Source organism: Macrobrachium rosenbergii, chromosome 15 (genome assembly GCF_040412425.1).
Source record: "Macrobrachium rosenbergii isolate ZJJX-2024 chromosome 15, ASM4041242v1, whole genome shotgun sequence".
In the NCBI taxonomy this organism is placed as follows: Eukaryota; Metazoa; Arthropoda; class Malacostraca; order Decapoda; family Palaemonidae; genus Macrobrachium; species Macrobrachium rosenbergii.
The window spans coordinates 26448213-26469374 of record NC_089755.1 but is presented as its reverse complement, the minus strand read 5'-3'; the positions used below and the strand labels follow the sequence as shown (position 1 = coordinate 26469374).

The 21162-nt window shown below is 38.6% G+C and overlaps 1 protein-coding gene across 1 annotated transcript in view; it reads right to left on the bottom strand.

The window, feature by feature from the left end:
- Positions 1 to 19100, bottom strand: part of LOC136846471 (uncharacterized) — a 152043-nt gene extending 132943 nt beyond the window's left edge. Inside the window, exons 1-2 of the mRNA XM_067117276.1 lie at positions 19066 to 19100; positions 18277 to 18402 (exon numbers count right to left, since the gene is read on the bottom strand). Of these exons, the coding sequence (XP_066973377.1) occupies positions 18277 to 18384 (108 nt within the window). The 5' untranslated portion in view covers positions 18385 to 18402; positions 19066 to 19100. The remainder of the gene's footprint in view (positions 1 to 18276; positions 18403 to 19065) is intronic.
- Positions 19101 to 21162: the final 2062 nt, after the last annotated feature.

The following is a 21162-nucleotide window of genomic DNA, read 5'->3' as shown; positions in this document are numbered from 1 at the left end:
CATATTTGAAAAGCCAAAATATATAACAATAGACTTGCAAAGTAATATAACTTCGCTAAATGAAGCTAGATGAAGAGAGTGTCAAAACACGGCTCAGGTTGGGCAGCGCGACGTTTGACTTAGTCAAGCTCTGAGCTGCTACTGACTGACTGTCTGACGTCACTGCCTGCCCTGCGGATTCCTGGCTTTCGCTGATGCGTACTAGGTCCACAGGGTTGCCATATAACGCATTTAGATATTATTATTTCATAGCTAAAAGGAAATTACTACCGATATACTGACATTATCATTACATTATACGAAAAATGTAATTTTTTCTATGATAGGGTTACTGTTTTTGTTTATAACTCCTAAACTATGGCGAATTTTTTAATAAAACTTTCTGAGAAGATAGTCAGGATATGTATGATGCCATATATAAAATATCTCAGAAAATTTTGATTTTTCGATTTTTTCGTCAAACGCTCCCCTTAAAGGAGAAGCAGATGAAGAAAAGTGTGCAGTCTAGGCTGGACACTTACTTCAAGTCTTCAACACCATCTGCCATTCCTAATCTAAGTATGGAATTCTTCACTTTTTTAATTTTACTACTGTGTATGAAATGTTTTATATATTGTAATACTGTAAATTTTATAAAATTGTTACATACTGTAATTTATATTTGCATATGTATTATATTACATAACCTGATAACTTTTATCAATGCAGAACTGATGTCCAATCCAGATACCCCTGAACCTGAACCTGTACCCTCTCCAGCTCCATCAGGTAAGGAATCCATCAGGTAAGGAATTCTTCACTTTTTTTTCATTTTTATAATTTGTTTTATTGTAAATTGTTTTTACTGTAATATACAGTATAATATATTTACTGTTGCATAACTTTTTTTTTATTATCATTCCATATTTTCTTTGAAAATGATGATGACTCTGACACCCTGAACCCTTCATGGGTTTCCAAGGTCCAGCAACTGAACCCTCTCCAGGTCCACCAGATAAGGAATTCTTCACTTGTTTTTTTGTTTAAAATGTTTTATAAATTGTTATAAATTTTTGAAAAAAGTGTACAGTACATACTGTAACTGTACATTAATAATCTATATACTTTACATAACTATCATTATCATTCCAGATCCAGAAGTTATCCCCTCCTCCCAGCTCAACTCACCCTCTCCAGCTTTGTCAGAAACAGTGATCCCACCCTCAAACCCCAACTCACAAGCCCCCTGTACCATCTCAATGCCCTTCAGATAACGAATTCTTCACTTTTCATAAAATTTTTAGGTGTATAATTTTTTTAAAATTGTGTTATAAAATACTGGGTTTATTACAGTACTTATTGTATCATCTTTATCTTTATAATTCCTGACTCCCAAGCACCTGCAGATTCCACATCATAGGCCCATTCTGCATCCATACAGTGTGCCCATCCTGGTCAACAAGCCAACACTAATATTAAGTAAGGAATTCTTAACTTTTTTTTTTCATTTTATAAATTGTTACACATTTTATAAAGTACTGTAATATTTATACTGTACTTTATTCTAATTTCTATCATTACATTATCATTCCAGGCTGCCCAGCACCTTTACTGACTCTACTAGAGCTCCCTCATCCTAGCCTACATCTTTCAAAATCAATGAAAGGTAAGGAATTCTTCACTACTTTTTTCCATTTTTATAAATTTTTGTACTACAGTACTGCACATTGGTTTATGAAATACTACTGTAATACAGTACTGTACTGTATAGTACTATTTATTGCATACCCTACTAATTTTATCCTCATCATTCCAGGCTCCCTAACATGGACATCTCCATTTCCCACAACCTAGCCTATGGCTGTAACAGCTTTCAAAATCACTGAAAATAGGTAAGGAATTATTCATTTTTTGCATTTTTCTACATTTTATTACCCTGTACAGTATAATGTTTTATAAAATACTGTACATAATACTTTACTATATTTACACTTTAATAGTATTGCATACAGGCCTGTACAGTACTGTATACTAATACACAGTAAATTTTTACATTCCAGAATCCCCTGAAAAATGGCCATACCAACATTTTTCCAGGGGTTACTTAGCATGACAGTTTCAAATTAAAATGTAAGGAATTATTAATTTTTTTTATTTTATACATTCTTTGGTATAAATAAAGGTATAAATCTGTATTTGATTTATTGTAACAGACTGACAAATTTTTTAAAGTGGTTTGTATTTTTCTTAACATACAAACCTGAGGTCTTTACATATGGGATTAACTTTCAGCAAGCTGGAAGTCTGGCTGTTAAAACTTTTGCAAGGTTGGTTATGGTAACAGTTACCATGGTAGGGGCAGAAGCACTGCCCACCCAGTCGGTATACAGTACATTCAATTATGTGCAGTTTATCTTTTGATTCAGGTAAGAGAATGAGGGGTGGTATGATGTGGGCCCGTAATGTAAAGACCTCAGGTTTGTTTGTTAGGAAAAATACAATTTACTTAAAAAAATTTGTCATTTGTTCCTACACAAATACAAACCCTCGGTCTTTTGGAGGGAGGATTCAAGTAAATCTCTGAACTGACTGGTAGTTCGGCTCACCTAGGTACTCTCTTCCTGGTCATGAAAGAGCAAAGGAAGGAGACCGTGCCTCCAATCCATTGAACAAGAGAGATGTTCAATCGTCAGGCTTAGGGGCATTTCAAATTAAAGGGATGTAATATCCTTGATTCAAAAAGATTTGGACGAACCCACAGTGTCGGAGGCTATAAAGCTAAGAATAAACAACTGGTTTGCTCATAGTCAGTCTAACAAAATTCAAATTTTTGTGGTGGAGCTACCATCACTTGTGTAGGTTACAGGGTTCCGCCCACTTTCAGGACTGATTGGTACAACTCAGCAGAGAGCTTCAATCGTTTGATGTCGAATGTCCATTGAGGGGAGGAGGACGGGCTCCAATTATGTAATTGCTTGTTAAGTATACTGCATATAAAACTTTATTTTATCATAAAAATGTAATTTTTATTTTAAGTGACTTACCAAGCAATTACATTGCTGATTCCACATTGAGAGGAGATGGGAATCATGGATATGTTCTAATCCAAAACATTAATAAAGATAATGACTTTGAACTAAGAAGGTTGCTAGCATTGGGTCAATGCTTGTTGTACCTTACCTGGTATGAGAGCTGCTTTAGGCGGGTACTGCCTCTGGTTGCCGCTCATCTTAACCCATAGAGGACGTGGCAGTATGGCCATCAATCGCCTCTACTTCAGTGGGGATTTTGCAGCCACGGAAGTTCACCGATGGCTGACAAAGACTAAAAAAGAGTGCCCTTGCCCTGGACGACAACCAGAATAAAAAAACAACGTTGTCACCTACACTAGAATAAAAACCACAGCCCAACCATTAAAAAGCGGGAGGGTACTCCGGGTACAATGTACACCCAGGCTTCCCTTGACCTCAACACCTAACATCAAGGCGAGAGGAAAGCAGAGGGACAGAATGTCGACTGTACTGTACATTACTGTACTAATTTTAATATTTTCATTGCAGATAAACATTTCATGTACAGTACAGGGTACAGTTATGTACATACAGCTACAATATCAAGCCAAATTTTGGAGGTTTTTGGATGCACAACTCATCAAAATGCAGGTTAGGTAGTTTTCAAGACACTCTAAGAATTAAAGGTAAGCTTTTCTCATGATTTTCTATGATGTCCTGGGTTACACTGTTTTTCAGCTTAGCTTATACCTTGCCACCGAAACGGAACCCCCAACATAACCTGGTGACTGCCTGTAGTAATATTTACATGGGATCTAGCAATAACAGCTACACCTTTGACTCCTTTATCAGCTATTTTATTTCCGGTAATGCCTACATAGGAAGAAATCCAAAATGCTTCTATAGTTTTATCATCTTCGTATACTGTACTCTGCAAAGTAATTGAAGGGCTCCTATAGCACTGCTAATTGCTAAAAATGATAAATTTCTGTGATGGTACATCTTTAATAATTTCAATAGCTGATTCTATTGCATGTAATTTTGCTGTAAAAACAGAAGCATTGTTATGCAAGAAAAATTGGTGTTTTGCTGGATAATGTTCCTGGAAATCCCAAGCCTGACAAATGTTCGGACCCATCAGTGTAAATTTGACTTGATGTAAGAAGATTCGGCTAGAAAGCCACAGCAATGGGGCACTTTCAGCCATTCAGTGCTTTAGACAGTAACATGAAGGAGTTGGAGTGGTTGGACAGCAAGAATGAGGATAGGAAGTGAAGGAATGGGTGCAGCTAGGGGCTGAAGGGATGCTGCAAACTTTAGTAATGTCTACGATTCACAATGGGAGGGCATTGACAGCCCTACCCTTATTGCCATCAGTACACTGCATATTGTGAATCTTTTCATCTTTTATGTTCTATTGTATTTTGTTTATGCTCTGTCAACATCAAAATCACATTTGTCCAAATCTTCTCCCTTATTTCTTCATCTTCACTGAATTTGAATATTTAGATCTGAGTACTTAGCACATTCTACCTGACATTCGTCTCCTCCCTCAAATTTTTCTAAGTGTACCTTTTGTATGTGTCTAGTCTTGATTGTATCCTAGGTCTCATCCAATATCCAAGGTTTCTGTCTTGTTACCCAACACTCCAGTACTTTTTTCTAGAAGACCGATTCACTAAATGTCTGCAAATTCTTTCATTGCTACCTCATGTTATGCCAACCTCTTGTATCTTCATTAACAGACAAGTGGGTGGTATAAAGTGGAAAAATATAGATTCAAGGAATAGTCCTAAGCCTGGCCAAAGTTAGCCTACCCAAACCTTGCTTATTTTATATGATTAACACAAAACTACATAATCTCTTACTAGTCCCAGTAAAAGGGTGGCTACTTGGAAATCTTAGCTTGATAATGAATACAGTACTGATAATGAATGATATTGCCAAGGCAAGGTAGAACATTTTGCAAGCTTTCAAGGTATATAACCTCATCATCAGGCTGAAATACAATAAAATGAGTTATCTTCCTAAAACTACAAAATGGGCAGAACAAATACAGGGATACAAAAACAGAATGAAAATCGAGCCTAATACTGTATTAACCCTTAAGAGACAGGCTAAATGTATATTAAACACACTCCTAGACCGGGCAAACTTTAAGGCTGGCCAGTTTAAGAAAAAACACATCAATGGAAAGAGGAAGATATGCAAATGCACATGGTGTAAGAAAAAAAATTCTAAAAATTTTTCCCTACCTTCCACAGGGTTGTGGTGTAGAATAAATAGGGAAATTGATAGAGAGAGAGAGAGAGAGAGAGAGAGAGAGAGAGAGAGAGAGAGGGCAAAGAACACAGTGATAACGCCCAAAAGCTGTTGTTGTATCATGATTAATACGCTGATCAAGGCAGGATGTTTACATGAACCATAAGCAGTATATCGTGTTGAAGCCACAAAAACAGTCGTAAAAGTGAGAAATAATGGCCTCGCAATTAAGCTAACCAAGTCATGAGTCAGCACAGCCTAAATGCTTACAGCAGCTGGTTCTATAGCCCCGCCTTCTCAGGGAGGCATTTTCGTGGAAGTTCCAGGAATTTGGGGGTTGGCCCAAGTGATGTATTTCTTCAACCTCCAATCAATTACGTTTGGGAAGGGTCTTTCACACACCCTCCTAAGATCACCTCCAATCAAGTCCTCTAAGGAGAGATTTGAATCACACCCACTACAGTCCTTCCAATCAGCTACTTGAAGGGGAGGCCTTGCTGATTAATCCTTCCAATAAGGCTAGAAGGAGGTGGAGATTGCAGATAACAAGTTTTCTAGGGGTTCAACGAGCTAGAGACCGACGAGGAGAGAGGAGTTCAGAACTGTGTCCTTCAAGGGAGAGTACGTCTCCCTTCACTTCAGTATTCCCCATAGAGACTGAGTCAAGAGTGATTCGTTTTCTATCATTGTAACTTGTTAAATTTGTACTGATCCTTTATAATACTAAGTACCTGTACTAATTAAAGTGAAGAAATTACCGATCTCGTCTCTATACGCCTTTCTGAGAGATATCAATACTTAAAAATAATAAAGGGATTTTGACAAAGGAAAAATCTATTTCTGGGGGAAGACCTGTGTCACCTGGTGAAATTCGCTAGATGGTAATTTCACCGGGTGACACAGGTCAAAGCCCAGAAAATACAAAAAGAAGATAGCACATCATCTGTGAAGCGATCTGAAGGACACATCGAAAGAAACCACGGTAAGGAGAGAAAGACTAAAATCCATACAAACATACAACAAAGAACATAAAAAGGAGAAGATAATCCTTACACACAGGAAGTTGAAAGTGGCTATTTAAAACTCTGTGTAGGGCCTCTTTTACAGGGCCTCTTTTACAAGACACTCGTAAAAATATGCTAATTTTACCAAGTTATACATCTTTTTTCTAATTATTTAATTTTATTTTATTTTGTAACATTTTTATTACAGCTCACACAATAACATAACAGATAAGAACTAAAATCACTAACAAATTCTGAGAGCTGGCAGTCCACGGTTATCGGCGAGGTTCTGTTCTGAGGGTGTGATGATAACCAAAAATCACTGCTAACCAAAAATCTGCGATTTTCATGTTTTTTCGGTGAATTTCGGGGCTTATCGGCGCTGAAAAACGCCGATTTTCGGTAACTGGCACCTCTGTTAGGTATGTATTGCCGCCAATACCCAATTATCGGCGCCGATAAGCAGAAATCGGCGATTTTCGACGCCGAAAATTGCCAATTTTCGTCACTAGACAAGCGCCATAAAACCAGATCGTCGTTAACCAGGGACTGCATGTATATTGTTGCAAAATATTTACGAGATTTGTTGAGATGGGGAGATGCAGTAACTTTTTGTGAGGTATACATGTTTTTCCTAATACAGTATTTCTTTGCCCTTTTCTTTGCAAAATTAGTTATAGATGACATACTAACATAAAAGATAAGAACTAAAACCAACAGCATTCCCTGGGTATATTTATGAGCAAATAAATAAAAGTCGTCATGGGATAGAGAGGGGCAATACATTCCCCCATTAAGTCTCAAGGCACACTAATCCCCCCTCTGTTCCGTGCTGAGCTACACAGTTGCCATAAGTCATTTGTCGACCATTGAAGTGCTATGAACATCTTTCCAGCTAAATTCAACCAAATTGTATGGAACATAATATTAATACCCATATGAGTTAGTCTGCCCATCACTCAAAACCTGTTATAGACACTCATATGATGATGCCCGTCCATTAATGGTTAAAAAAAGCTAATCAAACAAAAATAGCAAGTACAAACTAAAGATTCAAAATTAAAAATACAAACATAAAAAGAAATATAAAAACTAAAATTACCAAAAACAAAGGTAAAATGGCTACTGACCCATTGCATACCTTCTAAAAACAAATCATATAATTGCTAATTGTATACCGGACAAGTTTCACAGGCAGTCGCCGGTTTACGACAGGGGTTCTGTTCCAATGCCGTGTTGTAAGTAAAAAATCGGCATAACCAGAAATAATTGTCGAAAATCATATGAAAACCTTACTTTTAATCCTTTGGGTATCCTTTGGGTGCCTTGAAATTGACAAAACCTACATTTTTAATGAGTTTTTCATAAAAAACTCCAAATTTTAACCATTCTGTTGTTTTGGAGAGAGAGAGAGAGAGAGAGAGAGAGAGAGAGAGAGAGAGAGAGAGAGAGAGAGAACTGTGTTTTTAACATCAGTAAGCTCTTTTGTGATTTAGCGGGATTTTAATTAAAAATTTTATTGATAATTTTCTGTGGTTACCTTAATACAATATTAATATCTGAACCATTAGTAAATACATTTTTTTATCTAAAAAATGTAACTAGTCATGAAGATAAAATAAAAATCAGTAATTAGTGAATACAGTAAACACCCCCATATTCGCAGGGGATGCGTACCGCACCACCCCGCGAATAGCTAAAATCCGCGAATACTTAAATCCCCTCTAAAAACACTTAGAACTGCCTATTTTGAAAAACCCTCAAAAAATGCTTATACCCAAGTATTTTAATAGTTTTATTACAAAAAGTGCATTTAATCATGAAAATATGAAAATACAGTAATTAGTGAATATTATTCAGTGAAAAATACAGCGAATGGGGGAATTTTCCACGAATAATGGGTAGATACATTCCACAGAGAAATCCGCGAATACATGAGTCCGCGAATCGTGAGAACGCGAATACGGGGGTTTACTGTATTGCTCTACAAATATAAATTTTATTTCTTCCATTCAGATGAGCGTCATCTGAAATACCATTGAAAATTGTAAGAAAACCTTACGTATTTTTATTCCTTTGGGTGTGTTGAAAACAATGTATCCTGCATTTTTATTTAGTTTTTCATCAAAAAACCTCCAAATTTTGACCATTGCCATTTTGGATGCATATTTCTTCCATTCAGATCGGCATCGTCCAAAATACCATCGAAAATCGTAAGAAAACCTTACTTTTAATCCTTTGGGAGTCTTGAAAACAACGTATTCTGCATTTTTGCTGAGTTTTTCATAAAAAAAATCCAAATTTTGTTCTGCCATTTTTGAGCCATATTTCTTCCATCGGATCAGCATCATAAACCTGGAACATGCATTGTAACCCTGGAAATAATTTTTGATGAATATATTTGAAGAGCGTCGTAAACTCGGAACATCAAAAGCCGAGTCCAGCGTAACTCGGGGACTGCCTGTACTGTACTGTATTTTTGCTCAAACAGACTGTTCCTGCTAATTTCTGAGTTGTTGTTCATATGAAGGTGAAACTATAACTCAATTTGTATTTGCTAGTTTCAGTCTGCATTTTCTCCTTTTATTTTTGCATTTTTAGTTTATACTTTCTATTCATTTTTATGCTTTATTAGCTTTTATAATCTCAGGTTCCATATGCATTCTCAATGTTTGTACCTTTTTGTTTTACCATTTTGAGTTTTAGTAGGACAATTAATTTTATTTTTTCTGATTATTTTTTGCCAATAATTTCAGCCTGATAATGAGGTTATATACCTCAAAAGCTTACAAAAATTACATTTTTATAATAAAATAAAGTTTTATATATACTTACCAAGCAATTACATAGCTAACAGCTTCCTACCATGGCAGACCAAAAATTCAAATTTCACGGTGGCACCACCATTGCTAGTGTAGGTGACAGGGTCCTGCCCCACTATTGGGACTGACAGGTACAACTCAGCGGGAAACACCAATTTGTTTGAGCCAAAATACGTCCATCTGTGGGGAAGGAGGGAGGGCTCCAATTATGTAATTGCTTGGTAAGTATGTATAAAACTTTATTTTATTATAAAAATGTCATTTTTATATAAGTGACTTACCAAGCAATTACACAGCTGACTCTGCATTGAGAGGAGGCGGGGTTGCATGGACATAAACTAATCCAAAACATTAAAAGATAATGACTCTGAACTACAAGCTTGTTAGCATTGAGACAGTGCTTGTTGTACCTTACCTGGTAAGAGAGCTACTACAGGCAAATACTGCCTCTGGTCGGCACTCATCTTAACCTGTAGAGGGCAGGGTGTATTGGCCAGGGTTGCCCCTACTTCAGTGGGTACTTTGCAGCTGTGGAGGTACACCGACGGCTGACAAAGACAAAAGGAGGTGCCCTTCCCTTGGGCATGACTAGAATAAAAACAACAGTGTCACCTACACCATAATAAAAACTAGACAACCAACATCCCAACCATAAAATTCTGGTGGGTACTCCAAGTACGCTTGTACCCCAAGGCTTCCCAACAGCTCAACACCTAAAAAAAAACCAAGCGGGGAGACAGTAGAGGGACAGATCGTCCCCTATGCTTCCTCTCCCAAAACCATGCCAGCCACGGATAAAGGTCCTAACATACTACAATTATCAAAAACTGCTTCCACATCTTTCAGGTAGTGCGAAGCAAAGACAGATTTCAATCTCCAAAAAGTCGACTGGAGAATGGAAGACAACGACATATTATAACGAAACGCAAGAGAAATGGCGACAGCTTGAACCTCACAAGCCTTTACCCTCAGGATCAGGAAGGCATCCTCTTCGACCTGAGAATGCGCTTCTGAGATAAGGATCTTTAAGAAAAAGGGGAGGGCGTTCTCAGAGAGTGGGCAAGAGGGGTTTCTCACTAAAAACCAGAGGTTGGCTTGAGGAACCCCTGATCTTCTCAGTCCTGCAGATGTAAAGTCACAAGGCCCCCACAGGGCAAAGAAGTCTCTCCTCTTCTTCCGGCCCAAGAATGTTCTCCAAGCTCTTAATAATAAACGAGCGGGGGCCAGGGACGAGAAACGTCCTCGTTCTTGGTGAGGAAATCATGCGGAAGAGTGGGCAAACTGTGCCTCCTTATGCAAAACCAACTTCTTATCCATTACTGGAGTTGCCTTACTCTCCTCGCTGTAGCCAGAGCTGTAAGAGAGGAATTCTTCTGAGTCAGGGACTTCAAAGAGGCAGAACAAAGAGGTTTAAAAGAGGAGCTCATGAGCCACTTTAAAACTACGTCCAAATTCCAAGGGACTGAAGAGCGATTCTCTGTCTTAGAGGTCTCAAAAGACTTAACGAAATCACTATTATCTTGGTTCGTAGACAGGTTAAGGGTTCTGTGCTTGAACAATGAGCTAGGCATAGCCATATATCCCTTAATCATAGAGGGTGACAGCCTCCTAACAGCCTTGAGAAAGAGCAAGAAGTCCACAATCAGGATTACAGAGGTTTCGGAAGAAGAGACATTATTCTGTGCACACCATCTTCTGAACACTCCCACTTGGACTGGTAGAGCCTGCTAGAAGAAGCTCTTCTACATCTAGCAACAGCCTCTGCAGCCCTACGTGAAAATCGTTTTGCTCTGACGAGGCTCCTGACAGTCTGAATCTTGTCAGAGCCATAGCGGACAAGCCTTGATGGTACCTGTAAAAATGTGGCTGTTTGAGCAGCGAATGTTCTTGCGGAAGGAGCCTTGGAAAACCCATGAGCAGTCTCAGCAGGTTTGGAAACCTCTCCTTCCTCGGCCAGAAAGGAGCAATGAGTGTCATTGAGACGTTTCAATGAGAACTGAATTTGTTCAACACCTCTCGAATTATCCCAAAGGGGAGAAAGGCATAGACAGCGAGGCCTGACCAGTCTAACAACATTGCGTCCGTTGTCCAAGCTAGAGAGTCCGGGACTGGCGAGCAAAAGAGAGGAAGTCGGTTGTTTTTTGATGTAGCAAGGAGATCTATGGAGGGCTTGCCCCAAAGCCTCCACAGATCTCTGCAGACTCTGGAATGCAACATCCACTCTGTAGGGAGAACTTGGTGGCCGCGGCTTAACTGGTCCACCAGAACGTTCATCTTCCCCTGCACGAAGTGAGGGAGCAGCTTGACTTGATTCTGCTCTGTCCATAGAAGGTCTTTGGCTGCCTCGCAGAGAGTGGAAGTGTGGGTGGCCCCTGCTTGCGAACGTAGGACAGAGCTGTGGTGTTGTCTGAGTAAATCGCTACTATTTTCCCAGATACGAGTGGAGAAAAAGCCTGAAGGCCCAGATAAATGACTTTCAACTCCCTGACATTTATATGCAGCAATTTCTGAACTGCAGTCTACATCCCTGAAACCTTCTGACTCCCTAACAGGGCTCCCCACCCTACGTCTGAGGCTTGGAGTAGAATCCTAGGCTTGGGTTCAAAGGAAAAAGAGAGAGTCCTTCTTGAAGTCTCTCCTCAGATAACCACCATCACAGATCCTCCTTGATCTCCGACGTGACTGGGAAGACTACAGAGTCTGACTGAATCTTCCTGCACCAATCTGCCTTCAGGAAGAATTGCAGGGGCCTCTACCGGAAAGCAGAACAGGTCGAGAGACTGAGAAACTCCTGCACAGTCCAGAGACACGACTCGGCCCTCTTGGGGAGAGAAAAACCCGAAAAACTCAAGAGCTCATAGTCATCCCCAAATAAAGAATGCTCTGAGACTGAGTCATTTGAGACTTCTGTACATTTACCAAGAAGCCTAACTCCTTCGTTAGGCAAGGGGTCCTTTATAAGTCCTTTGTGCACTGCTCCTCTGACGGAGAATGGAGAAACCAATCATTGCAAGGACACACTGATCCCAAGAAGATGAAGCCACTTGCCGAGGGGAGAGAGTATTCAGGTAAAAACCTGTGGGGCTGTGGACAGCGCCCGAAACTGGAGCACCCGGGCCCAAAAGATGAACCTCAGGAACTTCCTCGAGTTCGAGTGGATGGGGACATGAAAATATGCATCCTGCATGTCCAGGGTGACCATTCAGTCATCCTGATGGAGAGAGGACATGACAGACCGGTTCATCTCCATGTGGAACTTGGTTTTCGCCACAAACAAGTTTAGAGAGCACTGACATCCAAAACGGGTCTCCAGCCCCCCCAAGCCTTGGGAACAACAAAAAGCCTGTTGCAGAACCCTTCCGACGACTTGTCTACAACTTCCTCCACTGCTCCTTTGCGAAGGAGAGAATCCACCTCTTGAGCGAGGGCTGAAAACTTCTCTGACCCTGCCGAGCTAGCCATCAAGGTGATAAGCGACTTTGAAAGCAGAGGAATCTGTTTGAAAGGAATGGAGTAGCCTGTCTTCAGAACCTGCACTACCCAAGGTTCTGCACCCCTGTGACTCCAATCCTCACAAAAAAGGTGCAACCTGGCACCTATGGGGGCACGAAGGACACGGGTCTCATTTGCTGGTGGCTGGTTTGGCCAAAGACTTCTTAAATAACTTTGCTGGTGGATGAAGGTTCGAGCGAGGTCCGGACTGGGTTCTGGGTCTTCCTCCACGTAAGGGCTGAGGTTGCAGAGGTGAAAAAGTCTTGGAAACAACTGCAGGGGCTACCATGGGATGCTTCGACTACTGGGCCAGAAGATCATGAGTCGATTTTCTCTCCAGAGCTGAAAGAACTTCTTTAACGGAGTCCTGGGGAAAGAAGTCACTCTTGTGAAGCGGAACAAATAAAAGTGCTGACTTCTGGATGGTGGTCACTCCTTTAGCAGCAAAGGAGCACCACAGCTCCCGCTTCTTCAACGAGCCCATCGCATATAACAGTGCAAGTTCAATCGAACCGTCCCTCACTGCCTTGTCTGCACAAGACAGAACATTAAGCCTGTCTGAAGCAAAATCTTCCGCAAGGGCTGGACAGTCTTCAATTTTCCATGCCAAAGCCCCCACTGTCCAATCCAGGAAACTAAAAACCTCCAAAACCTTGAAAATATTTGGCACTAGATGATCCAGTTTGGGAGATGAGGAGAAGACTTTTGCCGAAGCGAAAGCAGTACGACGTGATGCATCAACCAAGCCAGAGAAGTCCCCCTGGGAAGAGGCAGAAACTTCAAAGGAAGGAGCTTCCCCAGTGGCATAAAGCCTGTACCTCCTCCTTAGAAGCTTTGAAGGAGGAAAAGCAAAAGTAGCCTTGCCAGTGACCCTCTTTGACGTCAACCACTCATCAACCTCTTTCAATGCTCTTTTTGAAGAAGAAGAGAGGACAAGCTTAGGAGGGCAAGAGTCAGAAGCTTGCTCCCTCATCAAAAATGTAGAGGCAGGAGAATCCAGAGGAGCAGGATGGAAGAAGTCTGGGAAGTTCATTACAGTAAACCCCCCGTATTCATGTGGGATGCGTACCACTCCCCCATGTGAATAGCTAAAACCTGTGAATACTTAGAACCCTTTTAAAAACACTTAGAACTGTATATTTTGATAGTTCAAACAGACAGGGCAAAACAGAGGTAATGATTCAGACATCTGTGTTTGTCGGCAGACAAACAGATGGCGATTGTGAGAGACATGGTTAGGGTGCTTGCATGGCAATGCAAGTAGTGGTGATTGTACATATATCGAGACAACAATGGTTAGGGAGAAACAGACGGAAATATTGTATGGTAGAAGTTGCGTTCCTTGAGAAAACAGGATGCTCTTGTTTTTCTCTTTGTCCCCTCCGATGGATGACGAACACACGTGTGCTCGAAAGAGCACCATCGGTGCGATGGGTCTCTTACAACTCTATACATACACGGTATAGTAATTATTAAATATCAGCTAATTCTGGAGGTTCATGCAAAGTGACTTATGATAATTCAGTGCAAAGAGAAATTGAATAACAAGAATTAGCTTAGCCTACACTATGGTACATTGTATACATATACAGTAGCGTGGCCTACATTATACTGTACTCTATATTCACGTATCAAATTATACAAACGTCAACACAGCGAATATGCATCTTTTAAAATGTTATGCCTTGATTCACTGTATCCAATAATATTGTATATATTCTTATATTGCTTTTGTATTATAAATTGCAGTCATAGCGATCCATGTTTTGGTTTTGAAATTGTTTATGCTGTGTTTATTTTGTTGTATTTAATTCAGTTCAGAGTGCTTTTCTTGCTTCTAAATTAGTTAGCGTAAATGAATCTCTAGATACTTTATTTATATGGGGCAAGGTTATTTTTCATTATACAAAGTGTTTTTAAGTTGTAATATATCTATTTTTTGTTAACAGATGACAATGGCCATTTGGGGATGTTTGTTTTGCGTAAAAAAAATTCAAGATTCAGTTCAATATTTATTGTGTATCGGTGTAAAAATAACAGTAATGTGTTCTTTCATGCCCAGTAGTTTTGATTAAAATATTTTCTCTCCAATTTGAATTACGATCGAGTTTCATCCATGTTGCAGATGCATGATAATTTACAGTATAGTCATTAGCAGCTTGAACATTGTTTTCTGAGCTTCAGCTACAACTTGCAGCTTAAATTTAGCAATATATTTCCTTGATGATCTTTTATCCGTACCAAATAAGGGTACTGTATAATGTAAAAATATATCAGTCCTATTCTAATTAATGTCATTTGTGCTTTAAGCTACGGTAATTGTTTATTACCGTACGATGGTTGAAATACCAGGTAAACGGCTGTTGTTATCGATTCGGTTATAAGCAAAACAACAGTGTCTCAGTCGGTTGTTTATGGTTGTACACATTTACGCAAGAGTATAACGTTACTAACAATACTTTTATCATTCTCTTTTACTTTTTTAACTAGAAGATGGGATAAAGAGATGGAGGAAAAAAGTTGTCTATTGTAATTTGGTCTCTCTCACTGCCTGATTATGTTGTTGCATGTGCCCACACAAAATTTTAAAATATTTTATAGATATTATTGTCTATCGGTATTAATTGCTTACCCCATTGCAAAATCGAATTATCATAAGGTGAATTATCGTAACTTGAGCATTACCTGAGTATTTTAATAATTTTACAGGTATACAAAAGTACATTTGGTTGAAATGAGATGAAAATACGGCTGTTGTTATGAATATTTTCAGTGAAAAATAAGCAGAAGAACATTTTCTGCGGTCGGTTTGATATGTTCCCCAAAGATTTCCAAGAGAATAACTTTACTAATCAATACTTTTATCATGGGGTTTTACTTTTTAACTGAGGAGATGGATAAAGAGATGGAGGGAAGTTGGTCGAATTGTAATTTGGTTCTTCCTCCCTGATTGTAGGAGAGAACTAACTCCTTGGATTTTTGGGTATTGTCGTATTCTTCAGGAAAATCAAATTAAATCATCCAGTTGGCGCTACTTTAATCAGGATAACGAATCCTTTGAGGCAAAAAGAGGGAGAGGCAAAAATGTGCATTTAGTCATGAAGAAGAAATACAGCAATTTGTGAAGTTGGTGCTGAAAAATACCATGAATGGGCGAATTTTCAACAAATAAGGAGCAGGCGCCTGAGACTAGAGAAGCTGGTGTGAGACAAGCGCTCAGGGGTTTACTGTAGCGCTTGGGCTGAATATTCAGCTGAATTATATGCTGTGTTTGGAGACAAATATGTTTTCAATAAAGCCAAGATTGATTTATCGGACTGTCCCAGGCTGACTGCCAAATCTGATAAAAGGATTAAGCAAAACTCAGCAAGAAGGTTGAGGACTATTAGTAGCCTCCTTACTTTTTAAGGGAGTGGTGAGCTTTTGTTCTGCAGCCCAGTGGGAATAAATCTTCAAAGGACAAGAAACAGAAGACCAACACTCAAAACACCTTCCATTTTAAACAAAAGATCCATTCTTCTTAATCAGAATATGATGTTACTGGGATAAGTGATAGATTTCCAGTGGTGCTCAGTTGACACCTGGGAATGTGCAATCAGACCATCCAGAGGGAAGGCTGCATCATTTTAACGAGGCTGCCTATAGGACATTTGTATGGTGTCTTCTCCTTAATGCAGTGGGAGAAGGAAGACAGGAACCCAATCTGAGCACTGGTCAACAAGTTTTGACAGACAGCCATTTCAGAGAACAAAACACTCTCACTCTTTTACAAGAAAGACTGGGAACACTGGCACTGGTAGCACAAACACCTGGAAATACTTGCTTTATAAAAAAAGCCTGAAAAGATAACACCTAGATAAAATGAAAGTTTTATATAGAACTCTAACTAATTATCATACCTATAGATTCCAAACTGACAATGGTGTTGGGATTAAAAATCATGGGAAGATGGTAAAAGTTCACAGCAGACAACTGGAGGACTCAAGATGGGAGATACAGAAGGGATACTTGGAGACAATCTCATTCTGTTTATGCCCTCAGCCACTGGAGGGAAGGCAAAGGGTAGCCTCTAAGCTAGCTAATTGCTTGCTCTAAGAGCAGCCTTCCTCTTCCTATTTTATCAAAAATGAATGGGATATAAACCTTAACCACTGCTGTGCATCCCAATCATTGACATTCCTGACAAGTATTTCCCCAAAAAATCTTAAGACATGTAATGAGTTTAATACAGTTTTAGTACAAGAATCATTGCCATTCCTTAATTAAAATCTAGTTTTAAAATCCTCTGGTTGGTGTTCAACTTAACCTAACGATGTAAAAGAACCAGGAGAATCTGACTTATGGGAAACAGTGAAAAAAATTGCTAAACAAACCTAACAATTTATTTTGCAGCAAAAATGCCACAGCAAAATCTGAAAAAGTGCACCAATAACAGGAAACCAATCCAACAAACAACAGATAACACTGCCAAAACCACGATGTTGACCACAGCTGGCAAAAACAAACTGATGTTTCCCCGGTACACTGTACCTGTCAGTCCCTAACTGGACCCTGTCACCTACTAGCAAGGGTGGAGACCACCATGAAATTTCAATTTTTGGTCTTCCACAATGCCAAGCCTGTTAGTAATAATCATTGGTACAGTCATTTATATAAAATAAAATTTTCTACCTAGTCTTGGCAATATAATTCAATGTCAAGCTAAGCTCTGTCTATGTATAAAGCAGTAAAAATAAACAGTTGATCTGATGCTCCATCTTTCACTTAAATTAGGCAATGATTATGAAAAAAGGCCTCTCATAAACCAAGTCCAAACTGTGATAAGATCAAGATGTTGAGACAGAAACAGGGTAAGTATCAGAACACTATAAGTGTATATCTTAATATGGAACTAAACCGGCTATTAAGATATTCAAAGTGACAAAAATACAAGAAAAACAATTAAATGAATTTCACTTACATCAAATATGTGGATGTCTATCAGAGGAGTATGCTAGCCTATGCAACTAAGTTAAGTTCCTAATAGTGAGTTTGATCATCAGGAAGGAAATTAGCAAATCAGGACAATTATTTCACTGGCACCAGGCAAGTCAATCTTCTGAAGTCAAAAGGCAAAGGCTCAGGCTGGAGGGTGCTCCTGAGTATAGCAAGGTATAAGGAAGTCAAGAGTGTTCTTCCATTAAGTTTTTGAGATTAGAGGGGGTTCCAGGTCATGAAATTCTGGGGAGTGTCCCAATTAAAAAGCAGCAGGGTAAACATGCAAAGCTGTGTTCTTGTCAGATACAGCAAAATACCCCTTTCTGGAACATCAGAGATTCTATTCTCCGATGAAATAGGCAATGCAAACCCTGGGAAATGTCTTAGAAGAAGAGGTTCAAGAGTCTTGAGACAACCAGTTCAGAAATCATTCACTTAAGATTGGTCCAGACAGAGCTAGAAGATTATGACTACCATCTTTCAAATGTCTCTTAAGCACCTGAGAAAAAGCAATCCTTCCTGATAATGATCACCTGACAAATAAATGACGGACGGGTTTGTATGAAGAAACTAACTTTGTATTACAAAGAGTTTTTATTTGGTTTTCTTAAGATCAATTCATACTGAAGAACACTGACTACAAAATTAAGATGAAATTGACGAGTGCTACTTTTCTATGCTATACATATATAGTATAGATCTTAGAACTACAATGATTATAGCACTTACTGCTGATGCTATTACTGGTGTACTAAGATTATCCCATGAATGATGAGGGTAGAGAATGGGTTCATCAATAAAACCAAGGCTTTCAAGATGGCGTTGATCACAAGTCATTTTTCCTTCGAGCTCTTCCTACAACAGAATAGAAACCCTAGGAATATACTCTAAGTAGAAATGAAAATGTCTGATTATGTGTAACAATATTATTGTCAACTGTATTACTATGATCAGTATATTGATAAAGAGTTCTATTTCAGACCAAAATTTAAATCCCAAAATGTCAGTTCAATAGAAAAAATATTGTCTGCAAAAACCATCCTGTCAATTCTTAGGTGAGAGCTATGTAAAAAAGTGCCAATTGTGATCTTATTTTGAAAGGAATACTGAGTACAGTATGTCTTGTTCTCCTGGTTTAAAACATACTGTAGTCTTACAGTGAATAACAACCAGCTCTTTTTGGCAGAAAAGGTTTGTTCTCATTTGACACATCCCAGAAATAAACCATTCCCTCAAGGCTTTATTTCTACTGAACAATTTGAGTGAAAAGCTCAGTAAACAAGACTAGTCTCAAGATGATAGGGACTTGTTCCAAAAGTAATAAACTCTTTTACAGATAACCACTGAATATCCGTGAAAGGATTATCAGTTAAAAAAGTCTGGTTAAGATGATTTTTGTCACTACTATTATCTTGTGGCACAGGCTCTCACATTCAATGGATCGGAAAGAAAGAAAATCAAGCAGATAAGGACTTCAATAAGTCTAATGCCATATAATTTTGAAACACAAATACCCACCTTTAAGTTGTGTGATACTATGGAATGGATGGCTGGTCCTGAGGCATCTTTCGAAGTTTGTATGTGGACATGAAATGAAGTATCCTACATACCAGGAACTCCAACCAACGCCCTGGAGAATCGGACAACAGCTAGCTCGGTTGGTCCATCTTCTATCTGTTAAAAACAATGTACATAATGTATAATATTCTGCGATAAATCAAGACAACCAAATGGACATTTTTATAATAACCCTGTCAAGGTTTGACAGCCACGGACACATGGCCATTCATAGCGGATCGTTTCTACTTTGATAATGACTAAGAATTGGAAATTCACATGGTAGCTTACCTTTTGTTTACAGTGCAGTTAGGTTGCCCCAGGTCCCAGTCAGGGAAGAGGCACCTCTGATGTCTACCATAGAATTGCTAAAGCATCTTCCAGTATTTTTTGCATCTTCCAGTCTTGAATGGTCTGGGATGCATCTTAGATAATTGTCGTAACTTATTCTTAAAACACATTTATTATCCTGATATTTTTTCAGATGAGCTGGTAGCGCATTGTAATAGACGCTGAATTATCGATTGATAGAGGTGGATTAATGAAGAATGGTGTGCTTTCCTTAATTTTTCTGGTATCGTTTTAGACATTATTAATCTACCTCTGCTTGCATTTGATATTTTAGCTCCATGATGTTTTCAGTAATTGCTTCTATCTGTAACCATGCCTGGATAATCATGTAGCAGGCGGATACTCTTCTTGTTTCAAGAGTATATAAATTTAAGAATTGAGTCTTTCCCAGTAGTCAAGGACTTAGGACTTCAGTAGGGGTACCATATTATATTACAATATTCAATGACTACGACAACGTTTTATAAAACATTTTATGTGTTGGGCTTTTCTTAGACATGCCGGAACAACAACCATTTTTGCTTTGCATTTTGCCAATATTATTACATCATTTGGTCATTGCATAACATATCCGTTAAATTCAACATCGGAGGGCACCCAGGTCTTTAACTGCTTCCCAAAAACTCAACAACCTCATTATTAGGACCTTTATATGCATATAGCATTCCTTCTTCATCCCCATAGTTTATTGATTCAAATTTATCGGAGAACGGACCCATCCTATTTAGTCCTCAAACACATTTATATATATTGTTTAGGTCTCTTTGTAGTAAAGTTCCAGATATTCATCACAAGTAATTCTACTTATTCTTGTGTCATTGCGAAACTTCTCACTGGCCGAGTCCATAACATTACTGTTTATGTCTGCAATCATAATTCACAGCAATGCAGCTAACACAATAAAGTCTCACCGGAGAATTACCGCAGCATTCATCCGATTTCTCATCGTTAGCAATCACTATCTGTTTTCTGTTTTGCAAAATATTCTTTATCCATCTTCCAACTTTATCCACAATGTTATGTTTTCTCATTTTTTTGTTTAATATATCTTGGTCCACCTTGTCAAAAGTTCTGCAAAGTCTAGGTAAACCACATCTGTATCTTTTTTGTTTATCATATTTTTATATATGCATTTGTGGTAAGCTAACAGTTGGGTCTGTGAAAATCTGGGTTCCTCAAATACAAAACCATGTTGTCCTGTATTAAACCAACTATTTTTCATTAAATGATTTCATTATATATTTTCCCATTTCTTTCATAAATTCCCTTTTAATATGAGATTTCAGTGCAACAGGCCTATAATTACTTGCCTCTAGTCTTGATCCACCTTTGAAAGTTGGGGTCCATTTGTTTAATTTATGCTCATCATAAATCTTTCCTGTATCTATACTTTGTCTTAATAATATGAAGCCAACATTTTGCATTGAATAAAATACTGTAACGGAATAATTTAACAAATGGCAAGAACATCATCAGGTCCTGCTGCTGATCCATTTTTAATGTTCATAATAGCCTGCACAGTATTTTTCATTTGTATTATAAATGTCCTAATAAAAAATAGTCATTTTCATCTCTGTATTACAGTATCATTATCCATTATCAATTGTTAGGTGTGAATACTCATTGCCTTATATCTTTCTGCAAATATGTTACAAATTTCCTTTTTTTCACCATTAATCGCCCTTCAATCATTAGAGTAGTTTTCAG